Source organism: Suricata suricatta, chromosome 6 (assembly GCF_006229205.1).
Source record: "Suricata suricatta isolate VVHF042 chromosome 6, meerkat_22Aug2017_6uvM2_HiC, whole genome shotgun sequence".
Taxonomy (NCBI): Eukaryota; Metazoa; Chordata; class Mammalia; order Carnivora; family Herpestidae; genus Suricata; species Suricata suricatta.
The window spans coordinates 35,794,955-35,816,919 of record NC_043705.1 but is presented as its reverse complement, the minus strand read 5'-3'; the positions used below and the strand labels follow the sequence as shown (position 1 = coordinate 35,816,919).

The window sequence follows — 21,965 nt, the reverse complement described above, 5'->3', positions numbered from 1 at the left end:
ATGCATGTATGTTTTTCTTCAATATAGAAGCTTCTGAAAAATATGGGTGTGATATTGTAAGAAAATACATATATTTGCCATTTTCAACAACATGGATAGATCTAGAAGATTGTGCTAAGCAAAATGAATCAGAGATAAGACAAATATCATACAATTTCACTCATGTGAAATTTAACACAAGAAATGGCAAAGGGAAAAGAGAGGCAGACCAAGAAACAGACTCTTAAGTACAAAGAACAAAGTGATGGTTACCAGAGGGGATGTGGGGGGCGGGGGCGTGGATTAAATAGGTGATGGAGATTAAGGAGTACACTTGTGATGAGCACCGGGTACTTAATGTATCGAAGTGTTGAATCACTACATTGTGAAATAAAGTTACACTGTGTGTGAACTGGAAATTAAATTAAAAAGAAAAGAAGAAAAGGGGTGCCTGACTGGCTCAGTGGTTAAGTGTCCAACTTGGGCTCAGTTCATAATCTTGCAGTTTGTGATTTCGAACCCTGCATCGGCTCTGTGCTGACAGCTCGGAGCCTGGAGCTGCTTCAGATTCTGTGTCTCCGTCTCTCTCTGCCCTTCCCCGACTTGCACTGTTTCTCTCTCAAAGATAAATACACGTCAAAAAAAATTTTTTTGATTAAAAAAATAAATAAAATTAATAAAAAATATATTTATGGTCTCTGTCCTGGCTCCTGGCAAGAGCTCCTAAAACCCTTTCAATTTCCTAAGTGATAAGCAAGACGGGCCTCTACTGTTGCATCTGGCTTTTATCCTGTCACTGAATTAGATAAAAGTGAAAAGAGCAAGTCTATGTTATTCATTGCAAGTCCCTTTCAACTACATCTAAGTTACTGTCAGTGAGGTGGCTTCTGGAAAGTCTCTCTAGTGAACCACAGGATGGCAGGTAGCTGTCAGTGGAACCAACCATGTGATCAGAGCACTGGAACTTCCAATGGCTGGTGACTGAGTCCAGTCACCAACGGCAAATGATTTCATCAATTGTGCCTATGTAAGCTGTCCCCATAAAAACCAGAGCCAAAAGGGCTCAGAGAACTTCTGGCTTGGTGAACACTTTCAGGTACCAGGAGAATGGCACACTCGAACTTAACAGGCAAAGAAGTTCAGGGACTCAGGACACTTCCAGACCTCACCCCATGTAGCTCATCATCTGCTGTTCAACTGTATCCTTTATCATATCCTTTATTATATTATAAACCAATAAACATTAAGTGCTTCCCAGAGTTCTGTGAGCCATTACAGCAAATTACTGAACCTGAGGAGGGGAACATGGGAATCCCTAAGTTGTAGCCAAACTGAAAAGAAATATGCAGAACGTACTACTTGTGACAGGCATTTCAAGAGAGGGAAGATCTTGTGGGTCTAAGCCTTTAACCTACGGGACCTTATTCTGACTTTATAGTGTCAGATTTCAATTTAATGGTACCACCCAGCTGGTAGCAGAGAACTGATGGATATAGAAAAATACCTACACATTTGAAGTCCAAGTATTCAATGTATAAAGGAACAGAGATTTTCAAGGTCTCTATTATTTCATTCTCATTTCAACTTAACTCAATTTATAATTTGATACTGATTCAGTAAAGAGTAGCCAAAATGGCCAGTTGACAATGAGTAACTATACTGTAATGCATTGCTATTTGTAATACGTCAGCCTTAAAAAGCTCTCAATAACACATACTATGTTAAAATGCTTATTTTTGAAATAAGCTAACTTTTTTTTTTTTTTAAGGAAGCTTCATGCCCACCACAGAGCCCAAACCAGGGACTGACTGAACTCACAACTCTGAGATCAAAAGCCAGATGCTTAACTGATGGAGTCACCCAGGTGCCCCCATTTAAAACTGTTCGCATAACTAGTCTCTACATCAGAGTCTAATATTCTGCATGGAAATGGTCTGGTTCTGCTAAAAATGTTATTCAGTTTAAAACTTTGTCAAAACAGGGGCACGTGGGCGGCTCCGTCGGTTAAGCATCTGACTTCAACTAAGGTCATGACCTCACAGTTTGTGAATTCAAGCCCCGCATAGGGCTCTCTGCGATCAGCAGAGCTCACCTCAGACCCTCCGCGCCCCCTGCCCCACCACTCTCTCCCAAAGATAAACATTAAAAAAAACTGTCAAAACAAAAACCAAAACATAAATATTCCTGATTCCTCAAGTGATTTATCAAAAATAAGATTAAATAAATAAAATCTTAAGTTAAACCTTATGGATACAATTACGTAAGATACTTCTTCTAGAATGGTGTAAAACATACATAAATCTACAGATAACTAGAAAAGTGAAAAAGAGGCACTTTTAGACAGACATTTTCAATAAAATTGTTAGGTTTTTTAAAAAATCCAAATGCAAATTTCAGAAATGAAATTACAAAATGCAAATATGTAACCTAGATACAGTTAACTGATTTCTCCCTGATTTTATACTCTGATGCAAACAGTAAAACTCAATATTGAAAAAGTACACATATTAATTCTAAATGTTTGCTCTCCTTTCATTTCTTAACACTCCAGTTTTAAGAATTTACCTCGAAAAGGATATGAACCTTTAAGTATGGTCTTTATTTAAATGGGATAACGCTTGGTATTTTTCCTGTATTTAAGTATTACTGTCAATAAGAAATAACATCATCAGCTTACAAAATGCCTGTAAAATTGGAAAAGAATTTTAGCTCTCAATACGCTCTTGTAATTTAACTCAGTCAGAAACTATAACACTGACCAGCATTAAGAGTTATATCACAAAAGTTTAAAAGTAATCCTTCAGGGATATTTAAGTTAAGCATGTTCCAGGCATTACACATACAGCAATTAACAAAACAAAGTTACAGCCCTCAGAATTTATATTCTGCAGTAGGAGGAAGACAGAAGATAATTTTAGATAATTGGAGCTCTGAGTGTTATAAAGGAAAGAAGGCAAAGAGAGACATGGATCAGAAGGCACTTGGACAAGCAGTTGAATAAAATGACAGGGCAGATGCAAACACCTGGGAGAAGAACACTCCAGACAGAGGAAAGAGCAAGTAACAGAATGTACCGGCGTGTTTAAGGTGTAACAAGGGAAGTGTGGCCAGGATGAATGAATCTAAAATAAGACTTCTAGAACCATGCAGATAAGAGTGTAAGTATAATCTTATAAGCCATGATATAGAATTTCAATTTTAACCTAAATGAAATTGGAATCAATGTACATTTTTTAAGCAAGGGAACAGTAACAGTGACTTTATTTGCCACTTAAAATTAGTCTGGATGCCATGTGGAAAAAGAACCTGACTATAAAAAGCAAGAACGGAAGTAAGGAAAGAGGTTAGTTAGGGGCTACACAGATGCTGAGAAATGGTTACAATGCCTTTAACTACAGTGTTCATGGAGGAAATGGTGAATAAGTTGTTTTTACAAGATTCTGGAGGTTGGTTTTGCTGACAGCCTTGAAATGCACAAAGAGAAGTAAAGAATCGAGGATGATTTGTACTTTTTTTCAAAGATTTATTTTTTAACTTTTTAAGTTTATTTATTTTAATGTGTTTTTATTTTTGAGAGACAGAGAGAGACAGTGCGAGCAGCAGAGGGTCAGAGAGAGATGTATAATCTGAAGCAGGCTCGAAGCTCTGAGCTAGCTGTCAGCACAGAGCCCAACGCGGGGCTCGAACTCATGAACCGTGAGATCATGATCTGACCCGAAGCTGGACATTTAACTGACTGAGCCACCCAGGCGCCCCTGACTTATACTTTTTGATAGGGCCATCAACTGAGGTGAAAATGAGACCGTTACACACAGTTTAAAACACACACACACACCCCTACTGTGTTTGAAATGCAGATGCAAATATCTTTGGAAAGTCATGCTTTTCCATTATACATACTAAGATACATGTCTGGCACACTGTAAATTTCCTCTCTCCATAAAAAGTTTGCGATGAGATCTATGTGCATAGTGACACTAACAGTGTAGAGAACTATTAAATTACAAATACCAAGAACGGGCTACCCAATGAAATCTTGTAGCTCAACAACCCTAAAGCAAGTAGTTCAACATACTCACCACTCTACAGAGCTCAGTGTCAGGGTAGTTCAGGCAATTCAGAAACTATGTAAGATGAAGTGTGCAAAGCTTTAGAGGACAAAGCGATCACTGTGCAATGATATGTATCACTGACTCATCACAGGAATAAATGGCATCTCAATAACAAGGCAAGTCTAATTCGTGTTAACTCTAAATCAGCCGAGGCCCTGAAGTGCCCATCAATTCTTTAAGCTTACAATGAAAAGGTATTTTAACAGATGCCACTTAGATGCAGACGTGTGTGCCTGAAACGTGAACAGGTCTCTGAGTGTTGTCTGTCTGCCACACACACTCATGCATATATATACTGGTACGAACAGTCAGGAAGGCTATAGGACCAGGGTCCAATCATAGTCGTATCAGTCAGGCAGGACTGTAGGTAGGTTTTGCCTTTCACTCATCTGTATTTTGCTACTTTTCTACTCTAAATTTGCAACATTTGCCCAGTAAAAAATAATTAATAAATGCATTTAAAATGGATTTTGTAAACTCCTTGATATAACCTCAGCATATATGAGACACAAGGACAAAATACTCATGAAGCAATACGTCCTTATATAAAGGCAAAAATATCCAAGTACTTCTGAGGCATAAATGCCCACGGAGAGAGTACATGTGTTCTAAGATATGAGACGATGTGTTTTGAATACTGTGTGGAAGGGGGAAGAAAGGATGGCATTTTATTCCTTACGTTTTTAAATTACGCTGCTAAGGGATACACATTTCTTATAATGTTATTTTCCCTTTACCTGTTTTCTCTCTTTAGGATTGAGAAGTAAGTATCGAGGATCAAAAACTATCTTGTGCAACTCCTTCTCCCACGTTGAAAAAGCAGACACCTTTAAAATAAAAATGTATTGCCTCATAATTAAGTTGGCTCTAAAAACATAAAGGTCATATAATTTTCCTTGAAATCTACAGGACATCTGCTTAAAAAGGAGACATAATAAAAACGATGCTGAAGCTTCCATCACTAATAAATGACAAGCAGTGGGAGGCTAGCAACAGCAAATTTCCACACTAATTGGCTCTAAACATTTCTGTATTATATAGAAATAACAAACTTAATTACTCATTAAAATAACCACTACTGTGTGACATTTTAAAAATCAGTACATCAGAAAAAGCCTTGAAGATTTGCATTTTGATTTCCCATGCTTGCTCCAATCTTGTGAACAATGTTGTGATTTTAAACTGAACAGTTAAACTTATTCAAATGAATCTGTGAATATAACCAAAAGGTTGAAACCTCCTCTCAATTAAGCTTTATTAATAACATCACAAAGTACCAGTTCTCCTTGAACCAAAAGCCACTCTGGAAGTATTGAAAGAAAAATCACGTATACCTTACCTATCCCATGTCGTCTGCCACTCTGCAATGTTAATACTCTGTTAATACTCATCTTATAGATTACTCACCAAAACTTAACGACCCAACAAACGTTAAATGTTATTTGTATTTAAAAGGACAGTAAAAAGGCATTTAGTCAAACATGATATGATGAGCCAAGAAAAAGGCTGCTTGAGAGAGTACAGTAATTTGATAGGCTCCCCTTACCTCCCCCCCCAAACATGAGCACTAACCTTAGATTTGACCTTTTAGCAAGACATATTTATATTACTTATACAAAACAGAAATATCTCCCCCAAAGATTGTTTTCTGACCCCTCTCTCTAGCAGCATGTCCTTGAACTGCTTCATTCGGGCCTCCAGAGGGACAATGGCCCTTTCTCGGGCAGCTTTAATTTCAGCTTCCATGGCAGCTTCTTTCTCTGAATCAAGGTCTTTATTATCGTCTCTCCTATAAAAAAATAAAATGTAAGGGATCAACTGACACAATATTAACAAGGAATCTTACTAAAATCTTTAAAGCAATGGAATATTCAAGACTCACTACTGAGCAGCATATTTTTGGCAAAAAAAAATTATATCGAGGGTTTCAAATGAAGTCTAAGGCAACTTTCATTATAATAATAATAAAGTTACAATGAGCTTCTAATGATGTTACAATGGCTATACTGTTGTGCTGTCTCTCTTTCTGATACACAAAATGAACTACCTTACTTTTAAAAACAAACAGAAAAAACTAACATTGGGTAAAACTCTATGTGTTAGAAACAAACAGCACAAAACACAATTTTTAGTTCTTGAAATGATATAGGAAAAACAGTACTTAGGAAAAACAGTATTTTCCAGAATATTTTACATTATAGATGCATAAAATGTTTTTAATCTAACCAAAATTGGTATAAGTCTTAGTAATCTCAAATAATTATTTTGAAAATAAAATGCAAGTATCTGCAAACTTGGCCAAGTGGATATGTGAGAGATATACCTTACCTACCTGACATCTTTTTTACTCACTTTCTGGGTGGTAAGTTGAGATTTAAGTTGAAGGACGGGTCCCAGAGAGCAACATAGGCCCAGGAGTAGTTAGATGGAATTAGAACTGTTCATCAATGACTAAACTACTTCTTTTTCCTCCAAAAATGCACCTCAGGGCTAAGGACCACCCTGTTGCTGTATGATACTCAAGTGAGCTTGTAAACATGAAATCGAGTCACCTCTCAAACATCTGCACTACGAAGAAGGCCCATTCATATGAATATTCCAAAAGAGTAAGTAATTCAATAATATTCGGGTGTGCCTGAGCAGATCTTCCTTCTTAAATATGATCTGCTAAGTATAAAAATAAAATTGGTTCATATTCCCTACACAAACTTAACGGAATTGGGAAAAACAAAACACAAATTTCAAAAGCATGCTATATAGGGAAGTGAAGGTAGCCCAAGAGATTTAAATGGCTAACCAACAAATATGGTTAAGTGAGAGGTAATTAGCAATTTAGGGAATGAATCAAAAGAAAGAGAAGACATAGTCCGTGACCTGCAGGAACTTAGCGAGATAGTCTGTGACCTAAGATATGCACAAAACAAACAGGTAAAAGTAATTTGCCAAACAATATACCCTCTTATAATAATTTATTTAAGAACTATTTATATAAAGAATTAAAAGACATCCAAGAAATATAACTAATGAAAACAAATAACCTTTATAGAATTACACTAAATGAAAATGTCACAATACAAACTATCACTATCTATCTCAATAAGAGAAATAAAGAAAAACTAAGCCAGGAAAAATAGGCTTTTAACTTTGTACCTAAATAGAGAAGCTCGGGCAATCCACATAAAGGACTTCTTTGACATTCTCCTGATAAAAGCAGTTAAAAACCTTACAGAGTTGTCTATAAGAACAAACAATTAAAAACAACCTAAAAGTTTAACATTGTAGGAACATCCAAAATTATGGTTACATTAACAGAATGAATACAGTCATTTATAATAATTAAGAAAACAAATTTCTTACTCTAATTTTCTTTTTTTAAAGAACACAAAGTCAGTTGATTACAACTAATAAAAGTATTTACATATTTGGTCAAGAACTAAAAAGTCAACTGCAAAAATGAAAATAGCTGTGTTACTCTGGTTGATTACGAGTGACTCTCTTTAACATCTTAATTTCTTTAACATTGTTGCTAATGATTTTTTAGAAAGAACCACCCTTCCAAGGGGTCGTCTCAAGGATTTCCTTGCCATAATGTGGCTGCATTCAATCTGTCCTTTTCAGATAGGGACTAGGGATCATCCAGTTCCTAATCATGTCTTCAAACTTTCCTTTTTGCTGCTAAATAATGGTCCCATTCCCCCACACCCAAATACCCTCTACACCCCCACCCCCACCACCGTTCACCCCCTTTAATTAGTAACATTCCTCTTCTACCCAACTACAGAGCACTGGCCAATCCAATGCTCCCCACTTATGACAGTCTCCTCCTCTCAACGCACGTTCTACGCTCACAGGTTCCATCTTCACCAGGTAGTAATGACCACAGACTCAAGGAATAGCTAAGTGACAAGTATATAAAAAGAGAGAGAAGTCTGTGTATCTATAATGAGGAAATTTCCGAAATGGTGTCTGTTAGGGTCTACACTAGAGAGGAAGTTCATTTTTCATAAAATTCCAGCTTAATGAATATCTGAAAATAATGTATCAACTAACTCTTAAAATGTCACTTGGCTTTATACTACACACTTAAATAATCAAATATTCTGCAAATCCATCAACAGTAAGGACACCATTTCTATACCCTACAGCAAAGCTTTCTAACGTCAGGCCTTACACAGCAATCATAACTTCAGTCTCCTGACAACATATATATTACTTGTCCCATCCACAAACTGACTGCGACTTAATTAACTTTTAAAATAGCTATAATCTACCTGAATTACATAAACTATCAGTATTACTTACTTCCGTTTTTTGGCTTTAACAGGTTCATCTTCATTAAGTTCTTCCATTAATTCTTGTTCTTCTTTAACTGTAAGATCAAATTTAAACCTTGTCAGAGTAAGAGTAAGCAACAATGGAAACACTTAACTGTTCACCCTTCTGCGAACCACTACCAGAACACTTCCTTTAACAGTATGAAACAGCAGCTACAATTTATAGTTCACTCACTTGCACTCATAGAGAATTGCCATTTTTGGATGGACAGCATTGTTGGGGTCGGGTGCCCTGGCAAAAACATATCAAATATTATTATGAAGTTACATGCACATATTACACACTATTTTCTTTTAAAAAGTTATCATTTCTATAAGGTATCCATCCCACAATATTCTCTCCTTTATAAAACATTAAACAAAACATAACTCTATACTTCCTAAATGAATCTTCCCTTTACATTAAATTTCCAGCTCATTTTGAAATGTTTATTCATGACACTTGGGAAAAACTGATGTCTAGTATCTTTAGCCCAGACAAGAAAAGTTTCACTGATTTGAAAGTGACTCCTAAGAACAGGAAAAACCTAATGGAGGACCAGGGGGAGGGGAAGAGGGAAAGAGAGTTGCAGAGAGAGGGACGCAAAACTTGAGAGACTACTGAATACTGAAAATGAACTGAGGGTTGAAGGGGAAGGCGGGGGAAGAGGTGGTGATGATGGAGTAGGGCACTTGTGGGGAAGAGCACTGGGTGTTGTATGGAAACCAATTTGACAATAAACTAATAGGGGAAAAAAAAGTGATTCCTAAGCAAAAACTGTAGCACCACATACTACATGGAGAGGTCCATAAAGACCTCTCAAATATTGTAAATGACATGTATGAGGATTTATTTCATTGGAAGTATTACTGATTCAATTGTGCTTCTACATACTTCTACAGCTGACGAGGGGTGGAGAGGCGCTGTATAAAAACACAATCGTGTCAATATGAGGGCAAATTACCAATAAAAAAATATGCAACCAAAATTATGTAAAGCTACTGGTGTTCATTATATACATTGAAATGCTGCCTAAACATGAGGTACCTTAAAAGATAATCTCTTAAAAAGGTTTGTCTCTATGTCAGGAATAAGACTTACCTTCCCTAAATTTCAATTACTTTATTTGTTTTCTTTTATAGTTTATTATCAAGTTGGATTCCATAAATACCCAGTGCTCATCCCTCCTCCATGCCCATTTTCCCTCTCCCCCCCCCCCACCAACCCTCAGTTTGTTCTCCGTATTTAAGGGTCTCTTACAGTTTGCCTCCCTCCCTCTCCTTAACTATTTTTTCCCATCCCTTCCCCCATGGTCCTCTGTTAAGTTTCTCCTGTTCCACATATGAGTAAAAACATACAGTATCTGTCCTTCTCTGTCTGACTTCTTTCACTTGGCATAATACCCTCGAGTTCCATCCATGTTGCTAAAAATGTCCAGATTTCATTCTTTCTCATTGCCATGCAGTATTCCACTATATATATAAACCACATTTTCTTGATCCATTCGTCAGTTGATAGACATTTAGGCTATTCCCATGATTTGGCTATTGTTGAAAGTGCTGCTATGAACACTGGGGTACATGTGCCCTATGCATCAACCAGCACTCCTGTATCCTTTGGGTAAATCCCTAGCAGTGCTATTGCTGGGTCATAGGGGAGTAGGGGAGTTCTGTTGATAGTTTTTTGAGGAACCTCCACACTGTTTTCCAAAGTGGCTGCACCAGTTTGCATTCCCACCAACAGTGTAGGAGGGTGCCCGTCTCTCCACACCCTCGCCAGCATCCAGAGTCTCTTGATTTGTTCATTTTAGCCACTCTGACTGGTGTGAGGTGGTACCTCAGTGTGGTTTTGATTTGTATTTCCCTGATGATGAGTGACACCGAGCACCGTTTCATTTGTCTGTTGGACATAAATTTCAATTACTTTAAAAGACTGAGCTTTGGGGTGCCTGGATGGTTCCGTCAGGTAAGCGCCTGACTCTTGATTTCAGCTCACTCATGATCTCCCGGCCAATATGGAGCACCATGTCAGCCTGTTTAAGATTTTACCTCCCTTTAGCTCTACTCCTTCCCTGTTCGCCAGCTCCCTCTCCAAATAAGCAAACAAATAAAAGACTAAGCTTTCATATTTTTACAAAATTTTGTACTCTACATGAGTTTAATAAGCAATATTTAAAAAATACTCTATACAATTCTATTTCAAAAAATGTATTACTAGTTACAAAAGGCACTAAAAGAACACTCAATGATATCAGTAAAAGCGGGGGGGAGAACATTCAATGAGATCTGTTTTAGTATTATTAATAAGTAAAGAGCCAGCCTTAGCAAAGCCAACATATCTTGAATTAAAAATCTTAATGAGGCAAATAAGTTTAAAAAAACTACACAAATGTTTTACAAAAAAAATTGTCCAAATTCTCTATTTTTTTTTTAAATAACTCAGCTACTCAACTCAAATTAGCATAGTGGACTATTTCCCATTTCTCAAATTTCTTATATCCCTTGAAAACAGCAACAAGCTTTCCTAAATGACCTCAAATATTAAAAGAATGTTAAAATTAGAGGGCAAATTCCTAATTAAAACTTACTTAGTTTCTTTACTTCTTCCATTCCTTTTTTATGAGGAGGCTCCTGAATAATTTTGTCAACATCCGCCCTTCCAATCAGATCATCAGGTCGGTCCCACATAGAGAGACGGGTGGTAGGATTATAAAAGAAGACCCGCTCATCGCCAGTCCACACAACACACCTACAAATGGATTCAAATTTTCAGTTTCTCGTCTTGTGGAACACATCTGACAGACAGGGCTCTCACTGTCATCCTGCCAAAAGGAGAGGTGGTGGTGGTGGAGGCATCTCGGGACAGAAAGTCTTACAGAGCCCAACACGATTTTTAAAGGGGAGCGCTGACTGGCAAAGGTTAAGGACAGCGGCTCAATGTGGTAACAGAGAAAACCAGGAAAAGCAAAGAATTCATAATCAGTGTTTAGAGTGCTCAGGAACTTGGTCTGACTCACTCAATCCGAGAGTGCTGCTTCACCTATCAAAGAGGATGAGTTTAATGGCAACAAATTAGAATGCTATCAAGCAGTTCTAAAAGCTAGAGACCATAGCACAGTATCCGTTCCATAGTATTTCTTTAGATTTCTTACCAAATCAGAATTTTACATACTCAAATGCAACCTGCTATGAAATCTTAAATACTTCATTACATACAATACAAAAAATAACAAAGTACTGATTGCACTATGACACCATAGCCCACTACAGCTCACTGTTCCTATTAATTATAACAAGCAATTCAGACAAAATACAAAAAAATATGAATAGAAGGACTCTGCAGTTTTCAAAAAAATAAATAAGTTTGGAAGAGAGAATGTTTACAGCAGCAACGGCAAGGGTGTAAATTTCCCACTTTTCCTCCCTCAGATCTCTGCCCTGAGAGACCCAAGTCACACAGTAGCATGGTCAGAGTAGCACAGGCAGCAGAAACGTCCACTAGAACCAGGTCTTTGTGGCCAGATAATAAAAAATTCACCAAGAGCCGCCAGGCCAACCTGATGTAGATGTTGAAATTATCTGACAAACCTCTTATTGCTGAAACAATCAAAGACTCTCAAGAAGCAATTATAACTATAAAGTTCATGAGATGAAAACCTTGAATGAAGAGAGTTTTCATCACTGAAACAGAAACTATAAAATAAAACTTTTAGAGATGAAAAATACAGAAACGAAGCAAAGGAAAAAAGACCGAGAGAGACAAGCCAAGAAAAGGAGTCTCATAGTACAGAGAACAAACCAAATGTTACCAGAGGGGCGGTGGGGTGGGGGAGGGGTGAATAGGAGACAGGGATGGAGGAGTGCACCTGTAAGAAGCAGCGGTCTATGCAAGTGCTGGATTTGCTATTTTGTACACCTGAACCTAATGTAACACTGCATGTTAACTATACTGGAATTAAAATAAAGTTAAAAATTAAAAAAAGAAAAACCCAATCAAAATTAAATTTCTCTAGCATAGAGATGAGAGGAAATGATCAGCGAACTAGAAAGTAAATCAGTAATTATCCCATCTGAAGAACAAAGAGAGGTGATAAAAAGAATCAAGAGAGTTTCAGGAACCTATGTCAAAATGCCTTATCTAATGTCACTGGAATCTTCCAGAAGGGAAAGGATATAGGAGCAAAAAAAAATTCTGTAAACATAATGGCCAAAAAAAAAGTCCAAATTAGGCAAAAGATACAAATATTTAAAAAGCTCAGCAAACCCCAAGCAGGATAAACTTCATGAAAACCATACTTAGACACAACATAATCAACCTGGTGAAAATCAAAAATAAAGAAAAATCCTTGCTAGTAGCTAAGAAGAAGTATGGCACACTATAAACAAGGGAACAAGTCCAATGACCATGGATTTCTTACCAGAAATCCTAGAGGCAAGAATACGGTAAAACAACATCCTTAGAGTTCTGGGGTGGAGGGAAAAAACACTGCCACGCCCGCACTGTATACAGCATAAATATCCTTCAGGAACAAGGGCAAAAAAAAGATATTCCCAGATGAATAAAAAATAAGAGATTTCCTCTCCAGCGGACTATTAATGAGCATGGGTTTTTTTGGGGGGAGGGAGATAACGGAAATGTTCTAAAATTGAAGATGATGATGAGAGCACAACTGTGAATATATTTAAAATCTAGGCGGGGCGCCTGGGGGGCTCAGTTGGTTAAGCATCAGGCTTTGGCTCAGGTCGCGATCTCGCGGTTTGTGGGTTCAGGCCCCGCGTCGGGCTCTGTGCTGACAGCTAGCTCAGAGCCTGGAGCCTATCTTCAGATTCTGTGTCTCCCTCTCTCTCTGACCCTCCCATGATTACACTGTCTCTCTGTCTCTCAAAAATAAATAAAAAGCATTAATAAAAAAAAATTTTTTTTAAATCTAGGAGTTGTGCACTTTGAGGGATGTGATTTATCTCAACATACTTGTTACATTTTTATGAAGCTAGACAAAAAAGTATATGCTATATAATTCTCGACAATACTCTATAAAATACAAAGTAATCTAAAATAATAGAATGCAGAGGGATGCTTAAGGATGGGATTAAAGGGAAGAAGGGACTACAAAGGGACACAAGGAAACTTTTGGGGAATGTTTGATTGTGGGAATGACCTTGAACTATTTCAGCCCACTGTACTTCGACTGTACTTAATAACTTCATGTTTACATTTGGCTTAACTCTAAAAAACAGTTCTTCGAAGAGCAACATCTGAAGATATCAACAGATAGGTAAGAAAAATCTGATTATCCAAATGAAGTGGCATAATCTGCTTAGCTGAGTAATTTGTTTTTTTCTGTTTTTAAGATTTTTAAATTTTTAAGTAATCTCTAGACCCAGCCTGGGGCTTGAACTTACAACCCAAGATCAAGAGTTGTATGTTCAACCAGCTGAGGCAGCCAGGCACCCCGAGTAATTGGACAAGTAGTTATCCTTCATGGATTCAGATGGACTATAAAAGAACGAGGAACACACAGCTGCACCCAGGGAGCTGGTATTCCTAAGAAAGACCTAGAGGCTATAAATAAAAGCTCAATAAACTTGATTTCATCAAAATACAAAATTTATGTATGAGAAGACAGCCGAACAAAAATTACAGACAGGGAGAAGCTGTGATGTATGTGAAAGTCAAAGGGGTTAAGAGCATGCATAGAAAGCTCTCACCTATCACGAAGAAAAAGACAAATCCATAAAAAAGGTGAAAACTGTGAAAAAGCAATCGACAGCCAATGAACATGAAATAAATTCAATTACACCAGCATTCTGGAAACATACAACGGTATTCCCTTTCTTAAAAGACTACCAAAGATTTCAGTAGAACATCCCTACACTGGTCAGAGGGAGCAAGCACTGGTGGACTATTGCTGGGAATACTGACAGGCACAGTTCAGCCTGCCCCCCAGAAAACCTTTCTGAGGTCAACTTAACATTATCTACCAAAATAGTAGAGAGCAATATCACTTGATACAGCAACTTCACTTCTAGAAATCAATCCCAACAGAAATACTTCCATGTGTTCACAAAGAAGTATGTGTAAGGATATCCTAAATGTCGACTTTTGTAATGCGGGGTGGGGAGACAAACTAATCACCCGTTCATAAAAAATTTCTGAAACATATTTAGTAAAAAAAACATGGAAAATATATTGTTTTTAAGACACGGTAACATGCATGCACAGCACCCATAAATCTCTATAGACATGTATACAAAACAACACAGCAAAGGGTCCAGAAGTTATATGAAATCCAAGTTTTATTAATGAAAAGGTTTGGTGAAGGTGGAATTCTGTAATTTTTTACTTCCTTTAATTCGTTCATATTGTATGGTTTTATAGATTCACATATCCTTTTCTAATATAGGAGATCGATGAGAAAATAAAGGACACAAAAACTATAGATATAACACAGAGAAAAAGACATTTAGAGGATAATAAATACAGGAGACTTGACACGCAGATAACAAATGTTCCAGAAGAAGAAAAAAACAAACAGGTAAAGAAAAGCAATAATGAAACAAACTCCAAAAGAGAATTTCACTCATATGAAGAGAAACCTAAACCTGAAAACTGATGAGGCACATAAAGCTTCAGCCTGCTGGGGTTTGAGCTGGTTACCAGCTTCTCATGTACAATACTGAAACTCAGGAGCCACATCCTAGGAGTATATTCTTTGAATAGACTCTATAACTTTGATTTCGGACCCATGTAAATATTTTACATAATTATTTTTAAAAACGAGGCTGTGTGCCAGGGCACCTGGGTGGCTCAGTTGGTTGAGCGTCCGGCTTCGGCTCAGGTCATGATCTCACGGTTCGTGGGTTCGAGCCCCACATCAGGCAACTAGCTCAGAACCAGGAGCCTGTTTTGGATTCTGCGTCTCCCTCTCTCTCTGACCGTCCCCCTGCTCGCGCTGCACTGTCTGTGTCTCTCAAAAATAAATAAAAAATGTAAGAAAAAAAATTAAAAATAAACATTGTTAAAAAAAAAAAACGAGGCTGTGTGTCATGTCAGTAGAGTGAAATATATGGAAAACAATGATTCCAAATGCCTTTAAAACACAGTAATTTGACTATGCATCTCTGGAGTGATTTATCCTAAACATAAAAATGAGGAGAAAAAACTTGAACGATATTCAGTACCACACTGCTCATAACAGTGTTGGTACTGTTATTCTGTGACTTGTGTGTGATCAAAGTAAATGAGGGGCATCTCATTTAAGCATCTGCCTCTTGATTTCAGCTCAGGTCATGAGCTCAGGGCTCCTGAGATCAAGCCCATGCTGGGCTCTGCATGGACAGCACGGAGCCTGCTTGGGATTCTCTCCTTTGCCTGCCCCTTCCCTGCTCGCTAACGCCCACAAGCTCGCTCTCTCTCACACACAATAAATAAGTATTCCGAAAGAAAGAGGGGAGGGGAGGGGAGGGGAGGGGAGGGGAGGGGAGGGAAGGGAAGTAAATGTGTCACTATTACTCAGAAACAGGATTTTCAGCGGGAAAGCAGATACCAAATTAAAACAGATGAGACTCAGTATAAATCTTGCAGCAAACCTGACACACTATTAACACCCCCCAAGTAATGACAACCGAAAAACACCTCCAGACAAGGTCTGGCACTGGATGTCTGGTACATCCCCTTATGAGCTATTCTTGCCAAAAAGATCAAATCTGAATCTCATCATTTCTCTGTATCTACTTGACAGTTGGCAGGAAAATCAGGAATAGAAGACTCAAAACAGTACCATCGGGATGCAATAATAAAATCCAGTCTGTGAGTCTCCATATAACAAATATATTTATCTTTTAAATGGCAAAAATGAGAAGGAAAAAGCAATGAAAATACAATGGAGGGGAACCTATAGATTCCAAGACTCAAGAAACAACTCACTACAGTTTGTAGACTGTTTGGATTAAATGGGCTGGAGCAGGAACAGGAGAGAGGACAGTGAGGCAGGGAGAAGAAGAAAAGGAGAAACCAAACAAAAGAAGGAAAGAAAAGTCTACTATTCAACACTTCAATAAAAGGCCAACTTTATACACTTCTACAAATGTAATCATATATGTGGGTATGCACACAAAATCATTCTCAAAGTATGTTAAACAATAAAAAGTAGAGTCAGAATCTCACAGTGGCTCAAATCTGTAATTATGTGTGACAAACATTAAGGAACAGTACCATTATGTCCATTAATGTTTCAATGCAGCAAATGAGTGTTAGGTTTGAACACCCATAATATAAGAAATAAGAACCAAAATATTCATTAGATAAAAACATCTACTTGACATCTGTTTTTTAAAGCATCTTTTCTTTCTATATGATAAAAGTATGTAATACAATCGAATATGGCAATTAAGAAAAAAATAATCAAATAAAGCAACTTCCTAAGTACGGCAAGTACATACCACGGGGTACCAGGAATAGGGGTAGTAGCTACTGGCTTTGCCTTCTGGGCAGCCTTTTCTTCTTCAGTCATCTCCTCTTCTTTGGGCTCCTACGGAAATGATGTTACTCCCATTTAATTAGTATCACGAAACTATATCAAAATACGACACAAATACAAGTTAACACTGCAAACACCTCAAAGTGCAACCAACATAGGATCCGTTACTAACAAAGGAAGGATAGTCTGTGAGTAGGAATTTCTAAGAAAGTTCTAAATCTTTGCACCCTAGACGGAGCCAAATTCTACAACAGCAGATGCCAGCAAGAGTAGACGATTCTATCTTACAAACTCAGTGACCATCTGCTTAGGAGCAGAAATGGAGAGCACAGTAGAGAAAGTCAGACAAGACCTCTTCATTTAAGGTTATTTGTTTCTCCTGCCAACTTCCTTACCAATAAACATGACTACTACTGTTTCGAAGGAAGCTTCAAAAAAGTAGAGCTCTTTTTAGTGCTGTTTAGACATCATTCTATTCCAGGAGAAGACAGATAAAATATAACATGCCTCAAATATAAAACTGTACTTATAATTTTACCATGTACAAGTCTATAAATCAGGAGGCTAAAGATTGGGTCCATGCTCTGGTCCAAGGCCCTTTCTTTCTATGGGCCTTGGTTTATTATAAGACGTAATTTAACACAATTTTCAAAGGAAAAACTGAATGACAAACTTCAAAAAACCCTGAAATCTCAGAAACAAGATTTTAACAATTAACTGAACCTGTATCAGACGAGTTTTCAAATTACAAGCAAGTTGTACCCAACAATTAGTGCTGGCTCCCAGGTCAACGGGCCATGGCCCTTTACCTCCTTTATCTCCTTTATCGGCTCTTCTTTAGGGTCTTCCTCCTCCGTCTCCATTGGCAGAGGTTCTTCAGAAGGTTCTTTAATTGGCTCTTTAATCTTCTCCTCTAATTTTTCTATTATAAAGTTAAGACAATGTCACTTGATGCTTTTTGGTGTACCTTTCTAAGAACTTATTACAGAGACTAAGCAGTTAGGATCTTTAGAACTAGAAGTTATTAACCACAAAGACAAAACGCTCTTCTCTGTATCATCATTAATTTCAATCTAACGTCCTGGTCAACTTCAAACTCCTCACTCCAACACCATGAGAAAACCGTCAGTCAAAAAGAACCACTGATTTCAGAGGGACATAAAATCTTTCAAGTCATTCACCTATCATTTGTAGCAGTGAGTCACTTTGCTGAAAAGGATGAGACACTAAGATACTTAGAAACAGGAACCAGTGATAAAATTATGAGTCTCCTTCATCCAAGACTTTAAGAGCCTCCTATTTTCTTCAGAATACATACAATATACAACCAATCTCAGTAATTACACAATGGAATAATTACGTGATTCCTGACAACAGTAGAAAAAAAATATATATGTATATATGTGTAATTTTAGATGGATGGAAAAATCACAGACAAACCTGTAAGTGGAACTGGCTTTTTAAATAAATACATGCTTATGAATTCGATAAAAATAAATAATCCAACAGCTACGGAATTAGCAAATCCTTCAAATGTGCTGAAAAGGCAGTAACTCAGCTTTTCAAACAGCACTCTAATAGCATCACGGTTTTGACTACATCTCAACAAGTCATTAAAACTATACCTTTTTCCTTTAGTTCTTGGGGTTTTTCCCAGGTTGATTCTAAAGTTCTATTATTGTAATAATATGTCTTTCCATCAGCTGTTTTATATTCGGTCCACTCAGAAACTGCTGTCGCTCCAGCTAAGGTAGCAGGCGAAGCTGCAATAGCAACCTGGGGGTGTATCATAGGTACGATAGGAGGGGCCATTCCTGGCAGCACACCTAGAAGAGGAAGAAGAAGAAGTTAGGTCCATGTATCAAATCGCAATGCAAAATAAAACTTTAAGATACGAGCTAAATCTTCCTGTTAAATACTAATAAATGAATGAGCAAGTTGGAACAAAAACAAATCATATAAAATGTGATTCACTTAAGGCTATTTCCCTCTTCAGTTCTAAAATCTAAACTCAATTAGATTCAGAAAATCAACTCAACAAGTATCTTCAGAACAGTCAAAAATTTGGGTCACAGTTAAGATGAAGTCTTAACCATAAACTATAAAAATCATGACACATTCTCTACATGTGACTAAAAACGTATTTTTATAAAGGATTTCTCAAACTCTAATGAAATCAAGGCAACAAGCATATTTCCTGAAGCAAAATAATTTTCTAGTTCTAAGGTACCTAAAAAGATATGAATAAAATTCTCAGTTTTAAAGTAAATGACTGAGTTTGTTATCAAATCTATTTCAACACATATGTGATTAAGTCAGATGTCCCTTTTAAGTATTTTGTCGGTTTTTTAAAAAGGTAGTTTCTACTATTTTTTTAAAAGATAAGCCAAGGTTAATCTTCTTTTACAAGACGGCTAAACAAGCTGATATTATACAAATAATTAAGGATATATAAATCCAAATTGGGGGGAAAAAAAACCCTCTAAGCCTCTTCTAGAATTTAAGTTTGCGGCAGCTATCTTCAGTAACTTTAAAATGTAAATTTATACTACACACAAATATTCACACACATACACTCATTAGCATGCAAGCATAATCACATCACTTTACACATGGAAATGATTTTTTTATATTTAACTTAAAAACACACATCAAAAAAAACAAAATTAAATGTTATGAGTATGAGAATGAAGTTGTTTACACTTATTACAAAAATTAAGATATAAAGTGATCTGACCTTATTTGCTTTTGTGAACCAAAGAAGCTAATACTACAGGCAATTGGGAAAATTAAGTGTTGGCCAAATATGACAACTGCATTTATACTGTTCATTAAAAAGAAAAATATAAAAAAATCCACTCACTTGGGCAAAAATAAATAAATAAAAGGATAAACAACAACATTCACTACCATGCCAACTTACAGACAAAACAAACTAAGATGGTTTTAAAAATTACCGGTCTTGGTGGTAGCGACTGTCTTTACATACGGGCAGCTGACTATTTGCATCATTGCTACACCTGTAAAATGGATAAGCAAGCATACGTTGGAAAGCTGCCATGGTATGTCGGCTACCACTGGGATTCAGGGGAATAATTTACCACTACAATTTAGAATGCTATTTCCAATGAAAAAGACCAAGAACAGAGTAAAAGTTCTTTGTGTTTGACATTTTGTGGGAAGTAGTGCCAAATCCAAGGATAACTAATTCTAAATTACAGCATCAATTACCTTTTTATCAAACCAGCTCTGATGATATCTGAAGGAGTCTCAAGAGTTTAAAGTCAACGAACAAAGCCCCTTCATTATATATATGCAACAAGTTCTCATGTGGGACATTTTCCCACAGGACATCAAACCCATGCTGCTGTTGCTTAGATACCAGCAAAAGGCAGATGCAGCATGACACTGACAAGCCACTTTCTCTGTGCTGCTCCTAAGAGGGAACTACATGCAGAAGCTGAGGCATGGAGCATAACCAGGCAGAAGGAGAAAAAGAATAAGACAGGACAAAGAGGGGTGCAGGAGAAAGGAAGAGAGTAAGGTATGAGATGGATCCAAATATTCCACTGCACATAGTATCTTAAGTAAACGGGCAGAGATGAAAAGAAGGGTCGCATTCAACTAATGACAAACTATCCATGTTTAGTGCCTGCACTGTGGAATGTCCCAAGCTTGAAACAATGTCGAAGCAGGCTGACCGTGAGCATAAATACAGCCCCTTTAGTATCCTTAATGACTACACGGGCTGATTGCTTCAGAACCCTCTGTTATTGAAGCCAACTAAAGGAGTAGCACTTGTACTAAAGAATGGAAATTACGTTCTTAGAAGAATGAAGACTCATCATGATGCATTTCAATAGTGATAGAAAGGGAATGAAAGGAAAAGCTGGAAAACTAAGACTGATTAAGTGAAGAAATCCAAAATGAAGTGTGAATTTTAAAAAAAATTTTTAAAGAAAAGGCTGAAGGCAGAAGGAAAGGGGGTTCAGGGATTGAATTTTAATTTCTATTTGTTCTGGCTCAAAAAACTAAACCTAGTTTGGTGGCAATAAAAATTTAAAATAACATACTACTTTCCCCGTTCAAGTATAGGAGAAGAATCTGTCTAAACTTAAGAGGTGAAAATTGAAATTAAACCCCTGGGTTTGTAAATAATGTACCTAAGTTCACGCGCACACACACACAAAAATACTGCCAATTTTTGGAAAATGTCTTTAAATTCTTAATTACAATTTTAAATAAAGAATATTAAAGCTAAGCTTTCTATTAACTCTGAAATGAAAACAAAAGCAGTGGATCATAAAAGCATGCTGAGTTAAACTATATGTATAAACTTGTTTTCCCTAATGTTAAAAGAAAGCAATGGAAAAATTCATTTGGTTAAGGAAGTTACAGCACATATTAAGTTTAAATTAGTACAAATACTGCCATCTGCAGGACCAATGAAACTATTAAGCAAGCACTGGAAATTTAATTTAGACCATATGAACTATATTCTCAAAAAATGTTCTCCACAACCATCCCCCAAAAAGTGATCTTAACTATTCAACCTAAACAGAAGAAAATCCAATGTATTCATACTTAGGTCTAACTGTCATTGTTAAGCATCAACTGGGCCAACACAGAACTCCTGTATTTCACTAACAACACACAAACCATACTGAAAGGTCATATTGTATTTCTTCTCATGTGAAAAAGAGAAGATAAACCTAAGGTTTTCTTTGAGGGTGTTTACATACAAGAGAGTCACAAAATTACCACACATCTAAATGTTTAATCTTCTATTTCAAGGGAACATCTGTTCAATTTTCCTGTAACTTTATCCTCAAACTATGTTCTACTAGGAAATTAGAAAATTCCATTTAGCATTTTGATTCGTTCTGACATCACTGATAGTAAGTTTCTTACATTCCAAATAAGATCTTTATAGTCTTAGAAGATGTGCCAGAATTCTAAACCAATTTACTATCCCAACTCCAACTTATTCCCGTACTAGACCTACAACTCTTCCATTCCATTCTTTCCTTTTGACTATCCCTCCCTTAATCATTCTCATTAGAGCCATACATGGCTATTAC

The 21,965-nt window shown here is 36.9% G+C and overlaps 1 protein-coding gene across 3 annotated transcripts in view; it reads right to left on the bottom strand.

Annotated features, from left to right (window-relative positions):
- The window catches only part of TCERG1 (transcription elongation regulator 1), a 60,101-nt gene that overhangs the window by 19,829 nt on the left and 18,307 nt on the right, over positions 1-21,965 (bottom strand). The window contains exons 6-14 of one of the 3 annotated variants that reach the window (XM_029942195.1): positions 19,842-19,904; positions 18,510-18,710; positions 17,694-17,806; positions 16,847-16,935; positions 10,993-11,153; positions 8,601-8,657; positions 8,394-8,460; positions 5,745-5,880; positions 4,829-4,918 (exon numbers count right to left, since the gene is read on the bottom strand). In XM_029942195.1, the coding sequence (XP_029798055.1) occupies positions 4,829-4,918; positions 5,745-5,880; positions 8,394-8,460; positions 8,601-8,657; positions 10,993-11,153; positions 16,847-16,935; positions 17,694-17,806; positions 18,510-18,710; positions 19,842-19,904 (977 nt within the window). Of the gene's footprint in view, positions 1-4,828; positions 4,919-5,744; positions 5,881-7,241; positions 7,293-8,393; positions 8,461-8,600; positions 8,658-10,992; positions 11,154-16,846; positions 16,936-17,693; positions 17,807-18,509; positions 18,711-19,841; positions 19,905-21,965 lie in introns of all 3 variants that reach the window. The other 2 variants (XM_029942196.1, XM_029942197.1) reach the window with 2 other exon arrangements.